This window comes from Geotrypetes seraphini, chromosome 7, assembly GCF_902459505.1.
Source record: "Geotrypetes seraphini chromosome 7, aGeoSer1.1, whole genome shotgun sequence".
Taxonomy (NCBI): Eukaryota; Metazoa; Chordata; class Amphibia; order Gymnophiona; family Dermophiidae; genus Geotrypetes; species Geotrypetes seraphini.
Genome location: NC_047090.1, coordinates 193021106 through 193032077, shown reverse-complemented (window position 1 = coordinate 193032077; position 10972 = coordinate 193021106). Strand labels below are relative to the sequence as shown.

The 10972-nt window shown below is 42.4% G+C and overlaps 1 protein-coding gene across 1 annotated transcript in view; it reads right to left on the bottom strand.

Moving 5' to 3' along the window:
- Positions 1–4282: 4282 nt before the first annotated feature.
- Positions 4283–10972, bottom strand: part of TMED10 (transmembrane p24 trafficking protein 10) — a 63240-nt gene continuing 56550 nt past the window's right edge. The window contains exon 5 of the mRNA XM_033952397.1: positions 4283–5133. Within this exon, the coding sequence (XP_033808288.1) occupies positions 5012–5133 (122 nt within the window). The 3' untranslated portion in view covers positions 4283–5011. The remainder of the gene's footprint in view (positions 5134–10972) is intronic.

Genomic DNA, 10972 nt, shown 5'->3' with positions numbered 1-10972 from the left:
TTCTTTCCAATATCTGTCCAATGGGATAACATTTGTTTGTTTCCAAATCGGAAAGTAAAACCTCATTTTCTACTTTAGGGAAAGGGGCTCTATTTTTAATTTTATCATTTAAAAACTTTGCAAGTTCCTCTGTATTAGGTACACTATTCTCACGGTTATTCTTATCGATAGTTTTCCTATGGTCTTTAGGAACATCAATTAAAAAAGGAGAGAACGCATACATCTACCTTTTATAGCAAGGATGCCCAATGTGGCGCAGTGGTTAAAGCTACAGCCTCAGCACTCTGAAGTTGTGGGTTCAAACCCACGCTGTTCCTTGTGATCCTGGGCAAGTCACTTAATCCCCCCATTGCCCCCGGTACATTAGGTAGATTGTGAGCCCCCCGGGGACAGGGAAAAATGCTTGAGTACCTGAATAAATTCATGTAAACCGTTCTGAACTCCCCTGGGAGAACGGTATAGAAAAATTGAATTAAAAAAAAAAAAACTTCGGCCCTCGCCAGGTTTTCAGGATTTCCCAAATGAATATGCATAGTGTTGGTATACCAAATGAATATGCATACAATGGAAGCAGTGCAGGCAAATAGATCCTGAAAACCCAAATGGGCCCTCGAGGGCCAGAGCTCGGCACCCTTATTCTATAGGCATGCTATGTTTCGTCATGCATGCATGCCTTACTATTTTGCAAAGTTGTGTCATACTATATTAACCATGCTTTGTAAAACTATGGTTGCCATACTTTTTGCCAAACCATATTCACCATGCTTTGTCAGCTGTTTTGCCATCTTTGTCTGTTTACCATAATTCATGTAAACCGTTCTGAACTCCCCTGGGAGAACGGTATAGAAAAATTGAATTTAAAAAAAAAAAACTTCGGCCCTCGCCAGGTTTTCAGGATTTCCCAAATGAATATGCATAGTGTTGGTATACCAAATGAATATGCATACAATGGAAGCAGTGCAGGCAAATAGATCCTGAAAACCCAAATGGGCCCTCGAGGGCCAGAGCTCGGCACCCTTATTCTATAGGCATGCTATGTTTTGAGGTTGTGTGTGCAGCTCACGCTGCTCCTTTGACCTTGGGCAAATCACCTGCTCCCTCACTGCCCCAAGTACATTAGATAGACTGTGAGCCCACCAGGACAGACAGGGAATTGTTCGAGTACCTGGACAAATTCATGTAAACCAGGAATCTCAAAGTCCCTCCTTGAGGGCCACAATCCAGTCAGGTTTTCAGGATTTCTCCAATGAATATGCATTGAAAGCAGTGCATGCACATAGATCTCATGCATATTCATTGGGGAAATCCTGAAAAGCCACTGGATTGCAGTCCTCAAGGAGGGACTTTGAGACCCCTGATGTAAACTGTTCTGAGCTCCCCTGGGAGAACGGTATAGAAACTAACTCACTAAAATAAAATACATCTGTGTTCTGGATTGGTTTAGTGCAGGGGTGTCAAAGTCCCTCCTCGAGGGCCGCAATCCAGTCGGGTTTTCAGGATTTCCCCAATAAATATGCATGAGATCTATTAGCATACAATGAAAGCAATGCATGCAAATAGATCTCATGCATATTCATTGGGGAAATCCTGAAAACCCGACTGGATTGCAGCCCTCGAGGAGGGACTTTGACACCCCTGGTTTAGTGGATAAAAAAGGAATATCAATTCATCTTGGAATTACTTGAAATTCCACTTTGTTCTAACAAGATGCGCTACTATGGAACAACTTCCCTTTCTATTAAGAGATGAAGACTAGGTTCAAGGCTAGGACTAAACTCTCTGAGTCGACTTATGGTTCATTTGAAGGGACCACAGGGACTTGCCATTATCTTGCTACTACCTTTTTATTTATTACTGGGTTTTCTTTATCTTTTGTTTTAATAATTATTTTATTTGGCTTGTATTTTTCTTTTCATAATTAGCTGCTGTACAAAACTGACAACTTTTTTTTTTTTTTTTTTAAAGGATAGATTAGTTCAGGGGTGGGCAACTCCAGTCCTCGAGGGCCAGAATCCAGTCAGGTTTTCAGGATTTCCCCAATGAATATGCATGAGATCTATTTGCATGCACTGCTTTCAATGCATATTCATTGGGGAAATCCTGTTTCCGGCCCTCAAGAACCGGAGTTGCCCACCCCTCACCTAATCCATCTTTTCAAAAATTTGTCCCCGTCACCGCCCCATCCTCCGACTACTATCCCCGCTGCATCCATACAAGCCTCAGTGTACTGCAATATTTAATTTATTCCTTCCTTATAAATCAAAGTTCTGACTGCTGAACTAGAGAAAGAAATGTTAAGCTGGCAGGGCTTTGTTTATAAATTTTTATCAACACAACTAATATACTACTTTATCCTAAAGCAAAAAAAAAAAAAAAAGGAAATAAATAGAATTTTTTTTCTACCTTTGTTGTCTGGTTTCTGATTTCCTCATCATCTCATTCAATTCCTTCCATCCACTGTCTGTCTTCTCTCAGCGTCTTCCATTTGCTCTATTACTGTGCCTCTCCCTTCACCCCCCCCCCCCCAATTGGTCTGGCACCCATCTTCTTCCCTCCACTGCGCCCATAGTCTGGCATCTCTGTCTTCTTCCTTTCCAGCGTCTTCTCCACACTCTGCCATCCCCATGTCCCTTCAGCGTCTTCTCCCCACTCTGCCTTCCCCATTTTTTCCCTTCAGCGTCTTCTCCCCACTCTGCCTTCCCCATTTTTTCCCTTCAGCGTCTTCTCCCCACTCTGCCTTCCCCAATCCCCATTTCCCTTCAGCGTCTTCTCTCCACTCTGCCTTCCCAAATCCCCATTTCACAGCGTCTTCCCCCCACTCTGCCTTCCCCATTTCCCTTCAGCGTCTTGTCCCCACTGTGCCTTCCCCAATCCCCATTTCCCTTTAGCGTCTTCTCCCCATAGCCTTCCCCATTTTTCCCTTCAGCATCTTCTCCCCACTCTACCTTCCCCATATTTTCCCTTCAACATCTTCTCCCCACTTTGCCTTCCCCAATTTTTCCCTTCAGTGTTTCTCCCCACTCTGCCTTCCCCAATCCCCTTCAGCGTCTTCTCCCCACCCTGCCTTCCCCAATCCCCTTCAGCGTCTTCTCCTCACTCTGCCTTCCCCAATCCCCATTTCCCTTCAGCGTCTTCTCCTCACTCTGCCTTCCCCAATTCTCATTTCCCTTCAGCATCTTCTGCCCACTCTGCGTTACCCATTTTTTCCCTTATGATTTGTACCATCTCCAAAACAAGATTTCCAATAGTTCTCTCATCCGATCCCACTTCTGCCACTAATCCTCTTCTTCCTACCCTCCTAATGTACTTCCCTTTTATGTCCTTTTTTGTTCAAAAATTGTATTTCCTCCCCCCTTTCCTATTGTTTCCCGTGGTTTTAAAACCAATTACCCTTGTAGGTCTGATTAATATATTATGTATAAGTGATTTCTTTAAAATCATATTTTTTTATCTTTTGTACAACGCTTTGTAATTTGGAAAAGCATTTAATCAAATAATTTGAATAAACTTGAAAACTTGAATAAACTTGAAACTTCAGTGTCTTCTCCCCACCACCCTTCAGCACCCCTTGCACAGCCCGAGAATCTCCCTCCCCCTTACCTTCGCGGCATGTTAGTAAAGTGACTTGTTGAAGTCGGCCAAGCCTGCCTGCAGTCGCGTATGTGAAGTTGCGTCAGAGAAGCTTCCTCCGCCCACACAGGCTCGGCTGCCTTCAACAAGTTACTTTACTAACGCGGCGCCAAGGTAAGGGGGAGGGAGGGAGATAGATTCGGTAAGGAAGGAGGGGTCCACGCGCATTCCCTCCCTTAACTATGGGGATAAGGCCATTCACCGCTCCACTGGGCGGTGGATGGCCTTGTCCCCGTAGTGAGCACTCCCCCCTGTTTCGGTGGGTTAGCCATAGGTTACAGCCACTGAGTCATTCTCTACTACAGACCCCAACATCTGGCCCTTCTCCCAGGCAGAGCTGTCTCAGGACAACTGGGAACCTCTTGACACAAGGAAGCCTTGAAAAAATATCAGATAAAATCCTCAAAATAAAAAAAATCTAGTGCAGAGCAGATGAAAAAACATCTCAACTTGTTGTAGAAGTTAAGACTGAGGAGAGTGAGTGCTGCCCAGAGAGAAGAAAATGATTGATGTCTTCTACAAGCAACTCGCAAGTTGAGGTGCTTAACCCATCCATAAGGAATCATATGCTGTTTGCACAGGAAGCAGTTTTAGCAACTGTAGATAAACTTTCCTTATTCTCAAACTCAATATAATCAATATAATTCAAAAGGAAAATTTCTTCTGAAAATTTATTTTTGAACAGTTGACCAATGTAATTCCAATATTTACAGCTTTAGTGTATGATTGTGAATGTAATCATCTCTCAGAAAGCATCAGGAAACCATGAGGCCATCTCTTATTCTTCTATACCACTGCAGAGGATAGAAGCTGAAAGCTGTACATATCTTTCTTATATCCTGTTTCATAGTGCTGTATGACTGAACTACCTGAGGACCAGAGAAAAGCTAGAGCCTGAAGAAGTGTATACTTCTTCTCCCCACCCTTAAAAAAGCATATCCTGCATTTAGCACTGCTGCTGACCTGGAAGCACCTGAGTGGACTCAGCAATTTTTATAAAATATGGCCAATGGCAGTCCAAGTTGCCCAAATTCTCACCAGGGTCAGCAGGTAAAGTCCCCTAAATGAGTGAAGTGTCTGTGGCGAGAACAGGAACAAACAAAAGAGGAGGCAGAAAGAAAGGTTAGAAAATAAACAAAGGAGGGTGCCATTGTAACTCACTTTGGGTGCCTTGCATATTAAGCAGGGTGGGATGAACAAATTGTACGCCCATCTCCAAACAGCTCCCAAACTTCCCTTCAAAACTCATAACACAGCAGCTGCTTAATCTGTTCTTCCTGCGCTGCCCCATCCCACCCTCCATCACAAGCATCTTAGGCAAGTTGTATTGTGTCTGGGCTCCAGCCCTCTCTGCCATCTTTATGTCCATGCATTGGTCCAATCATTCAATGAGTTTCTTTGCCTTGAAGAAGTGACGGAGGTAGAAGACCTGCCACGTAGCCAGTCCAATCAGGCAGCACATAGAGAAGAAACTGAAGTACAGAACTCGCAGATGTGTTGACTCTGAAACAAAAATATTTAATTGTACCATTTCCAACCTGCTCTTACAAATATTTCAACAATTCAAATGAAAAACAATACAATAAAAATACAAGGCATTTCATAAAAACGCACAATAAAAAATCTCCAATATGTAAATTGAAAACCAACTAAAAACCTCTACTATCCCAGTTCAAACTTAGATTTTAAACTCTCTGGACAGGGGAATACTTACTATAGCTGACTAACTCACCTTCAGCAACTACTAAAAACGGTATCGGCTAAACCCAAATCTCTAATCTAAAATATTAAATTGCAACATCAAGCTGCTGCTGCTGCAGCTTTCTTAGTGAAGTCAAGCAGTTCCACTTCACTTATTTCAAAGACAAATCTGCCTACTTTAGGTCAAATGTGCTAGATAACTTTCTTAAATAATACAGTCCTACACGATTTACATTTTAGCATACTTAAAATTTGACAACACAACATAATTGTTTATTAAAACAAATCCTACATATCAGAAAATAACATCAAAAGGCATGAATCAAATCCTTGACTACGCACACAGCTTCACATCTTGATCACATTCGCACTCAATTACATAAATGCGTCGACAAACAAATAGGTTTGATATACCACTTTTTTGAAACAATTCACCAAAGACAGTGTTACAGCAGGTATAAGAAGACAATAAAAAACGAAGCAAACTATCTTCACATATATCTTAATTGTTTTAGCAATGTATTTATGATTTGTCATGTGGTGCATTTATAAGATTCGCTGATTGTCCAGGTTTTTTTGATGTAAACCGCCTAGCACTCATTGGTATGGCGGTATATAAAAATAAAAGTTTATTATTATTATAATGAAATATAAGAAGATATACATAAAACAATAATACAATGTCAATGTGAGACATATAGAACAGCCCCAGAATCTCCCTCCTGTTGTATACACTTTTTATACTTGATTGCACTAAGGCACTTTCTACAACGGAAGGGAGGCTCTGGGTCTATACTATATGTCTCACATTATGACAGGACAAAGGTGAATTTATACATGATACTTAAGTGGGAATTATAAAAACTTAAGAGATAGAGAGGGTATGGCAACAGATATGGGTGCTTTACAAGTTGGCAGGGTAGGACTTAAACGCAGCTTCAAAAAAGAAGTGCAGTCCTCCCTTGCATGGATATTTGATTACGGCACTGCTCTACACATAGCTACTATAACTTTTACAGATCATGCTGTTTTCATCAGACAATCACAGTCCAGATGTCTAGGTAACAGGGCAGCTATAAAAAGCGTGGGCTTTTTGGGTTTTATACATTTTCTACATCAACCATGAATAAGACTCATAATCTGACGTTGAAGAGCATGTTCGTGTGTCAGTGATGAGTGAGGAAGGATTTTTGTGCCACCAGATTGCCAGCAAAGTCATCATGGTAGTAAAGATTGTACAAAAGAAGAAAGCAACAGGTTCAGCGGTAGACAAGGCTCAGTCTGGTCATCCAAGTGCATCATCATCACGCCAAGACCCTGCAATTCAACGCATTTCATTGACCTCACCTCAGCTACTGCGTGAGTGGTCAGACAAGTGTCATTTCAGCATCAGGTCATCAACAGTTCATCACTAGTGCCTGCAGTTTGGTCTGTGGGGCTGAAAAGCACACAAGCCACTGATGACTGACATCTACTGTAAAGGCACAACTGGATTGAGTGGGCGCAGAAGCACTCAAGCTGGACATGTGAAATGTGGGACAAGGTGCCTTTCAATGATGAAAGCACCTTGTGCCTGTTTGGTAACCAGGCCCACACCTACATGAGGTTTCCTGTAGAGGAGTTCAAGCCTGAATGCCTCAACCTCACTGTGAAGCATCCTTTGAATATCATGATTTAGGGCTGCATCGCTACCCGTGTCATCGGATGTCTGCACACCGTCAATGGTATGGTTAATGTGACCAAGTGCATGGCGCTAGGTGATCAACTGGAAGTGTCAGATCATCAAGTCCATCAACTGGTCTGCCTATTTGAATCAAATCGAGAACTTCTGGCAATATCAAACATCAAAACATGAGTTGACTGAGTCACTCATTGCAGCCTGGAAACACATTTGAGATGATGATCATCTCAAACTGGTTCACTCAATGCCAACCCGGTGCAGACAGGTAATCAAGAATAGAGGGTGGCCCGCCAAATATTGAAAGCAAAAAGAGACTGCAGAGAGGAATGTACAAGGTGCAGGAATCTTTATTAAAAGTCAATAAAATATTGTAATCCAGAAAATGGCTCTCATTTACACAGAGAATGGACCCAAGCTAATCGGAACTAATGAAGGAATAGTTAAGCATACATACCAAATTATCCTATGCTTTACTAATAGAAAACCATATGGAGTACAACGGTGTTATGTAAAATACTTTTATTTTCTCTTTTTCCTCTAAGAATTTTAAGGACTTTACATAACACCGTTGGTACTCCATATGTACTCCGATTAGCTTTTCTCCCAATTTTTCATTATGCAACTCTTCGCTTAAATTCATATCCTAATAACAACAGTATTCCAGTAACACCAGTACTTACACACGTCACCACCTAACACTGCTATTGCACGTTCCTCACACATCTTTTCCGCATCTGTTTCTGATGAATATTTCTCATATGTTTTTTTCTATGCTCACACCATTGATATTTCTTCTCACCAAATGGCTCACTAATCATGGGTGGTGCACACTCTTCAGCCACCATATTTCACTACTTTCCTCCCTCATTTTCCAATAAGACCCCTGAAGGAGTGTTTCATCAAAACACAGACCGTGTTGGGTCCCTTTCTCCATATAAATGAGAGCCATTTTCTGGATTACAATATTTTATTGAACATAAGCAGTGCCTCTGCTGGGTCAGACCAGAGGTCCATCATGCCCAGCAGTCTGCTCACGCAGTAGCCCATCAGGTCCAGGGCAGGTATAGTAATCTTCTATCTATACCCTTCTATCCCCTTTTTCCTTCAGAAAATTATCTAATCCTTTCTTGAACCCCAATAATGTATGTACTTTGTCCTCCCACACTCTCTGAAAGCGCATTCCAGGTGTCCACCACCCTTTGGGTGAAGAACTTCATAGCATTGGTTCTGAATCGATCCTCTCTTAATTTTTCCGAATGCCCTCTCGTTCTTGTAGTTCTTGAAAGATTGAAGAATCTGTCCCTCTCCACTTTCTCTATGCCCTTCATGATCTTGTAAGTCTCTATCATGTCCCCTCCAAGTCTACATTTTTCTAGGGAAAAGAGCCCCAATTTCTCCAGTCTTTCAGTGTATGAAAGGTTTTCCATACCTTTTATCAAATGTGTCGCTCTCTTCTGAACCCTCTCGAGTATCGCCATATCCTTCTTAAGGTATGGTGACCAATATTGGACGCAGTACTCCAGATGTGGGCGCACCACCGCCCGATACAACGGCAGGGTAACTTCTTTCGTTCTGGTTGTAATACCTTTCTTGATTATACATACCTAGCATTCTATTCGCCTTCTTAGCGGCCACTGTGCACTGTGCCAATGGCTTCATTGTCTTGTCCACTATTACCCCCAAGTCCCTTTCTTGGGTACTCTTGCCCAATAACAGCCCTCCCATTGTATAGCTGTACTTCGGGTTTCTGTTTCCTACATGCAAGACTTTACATTTCTCTACAATGAACTTCATCTGCCATCTCGTCGCCCACTCCCCTAGTTTGTTCAGGTCCCTTTGTAAATCTTCACAGTCCTCTTTAGTCCTAGCCCTACTAAATAGTTTGGCATCGTCTGCAAATTTTATTACTTTGCACTTCATCCCTGTTTCTAGATCATTTATAAATACATTGAACAGCAGTGGTCCAAGCACCGACCCCTGCGGAACACCACTTGTGACCCTCATCCAGTCCAAGTAGTGGCCCTTCACTCTTACCCTCTGCTTTCTACCTGCCAACCAATTCTTGATCCATCTGTGTATGTCTCCTTCCATCCCATGGTTCTTCAGTTTCCGAGTAGGCATTCATGGGGTATCTTATCAAAGGCTTTTTGGAAATCTAAGTATACGATGTCTATGAGGTCCCCTTTGTCCATCCGTTTGTTAATTTCTTCGAAGAAATGCAATAAGTTCGTCAGGCACGATCTTCCCTTGCAGAAGCCATGTTGTTTTATCATATGTTTATTCCTTTCTAGATGCTCATCGATGCTGTCTTTTATTAGCGCTTCTGCCATTTTCCCCGGAACCGAGGTCAGACTTACAGGTCTGTAGTTCCCCAGGTCACCTCTTGATCCCTTTTTAAAGATGGCCGTAACATTGGCTATCTTCCAATCCTCCGGGATCACGTCTGTTTTCAGGGATAGATTACAAATTTGCTGTAGTAGTTCTGCTATTTCCTCCTTTAGTTCTTTCAGTACCTTAGGGTGGATTCCGTCCGGGCCCGGGGATTTGTCAGTTTTTAATCTATCTGCTTGTGTACGTCTTCAAGGCTTACCCCCATGGATGTTAATTTTTCTGCTTGGTCTCCTTTGAAGATTTGTTCAGGTTCTGGTACATTGGATGTGTCCTCTTTTGTAAATACTGACGAAAATTACATGTTCAGTCTTTCCTTCTTTCTCCTCCTTCACCACTCTTTCCTATCTCCGTCATCCAGCGGTCCCACCTCCTCCCTTGCCGGCTGCTTCCCTTTAACATATCTGAAGAACGGTTTGAAATTTCGTGCATCCCTGGCTAGCCTCTCTTCGTATTCTCTTTTTGCTTTTCTAACCACGAGGTGACATTCTTTTTGATGCTTCCTGTGCTCTTTCCAGTTCTCTTCGGTTTTGTCCTTTTTCTATTTCCTGAATGAATTCTTATTATCTCCTATCGCTTTCTTCACTTCTTTAGTTATCCATGCCGGGTCTTTTGTTCGGTTCTTTTTGCACCCTTTTCTGAATCTAGGGATATACAGATTTTGCGCCTCGCTCACCGTGTCCTTTAATAAAGACCAGGCTTGCTCTACAGTCTGCCATTTCTTTGAGCTGTTCCTAAGTTTCTTCCTTACCATTACCCTCATCGCTTCGTAGTTTCCTTTCTTGAAGTTAATAATGGTCGCTGTGGTTCTCTTTCCCTTCGGTATTCCTACTTCAATTTTGAACTTGATCATATTGTGATCGTTGATTCCCAATGGTCCCACTACTTCCACTTCCTTTGCAGGAGCTCTTAGCCCATTAAGGATTAGATCCAGAGTGGCATTCCCTCTCGTCGGTTCTCTGACAAGCTGCTCCATGAAGCAGTCCTGTATAGCCTCCAGGAATCTGGTCTCTCTAGCGCATTTTGAGTTTCCAAGACTCCAGTCTATCCCGTGATAGTTGAAGTCTCCCATAACAATCGTGTTACCGCTTTTGCATTCTCGCTTCATCTTGGCTTCCATTTCTTCATCGTTAGCTTCGGTTTGCCCAGATGGACAATAGTAAAGGCCCATCTTTATCTCGAGCTCTTTCCTTCCCGTATATTTTAACCCATAGTGATTCCAATTTGTTGGTCGTCGCTACTGTGTCCACTCTGGTCGAGTGTATGCTTTCTTTTATGTATAGGGATATTCCTCCTTCTTTCTCATCGGACCTGTCTTCGCGATAGAGTTTGTACCCCGGCAGTGCTATGTCCCATTTGTTTTCTTCATTCCACCATGTTTCAGAGACCCCAATGATGGCCAGGTTCTCTTTATTGGCCATGACTTCTAATTTTCCCATTTTGTTCCTTAGGCTCCTTGCATTAGTATACATGCAATTTAGGTCCTGGTATTTTTTTAGTCTTTATTTCCTTTCCCTGTGCTATGATCTTTATTTTCTTCTCCTGTGCTACAATCTTCTTATCCTCCTCTTC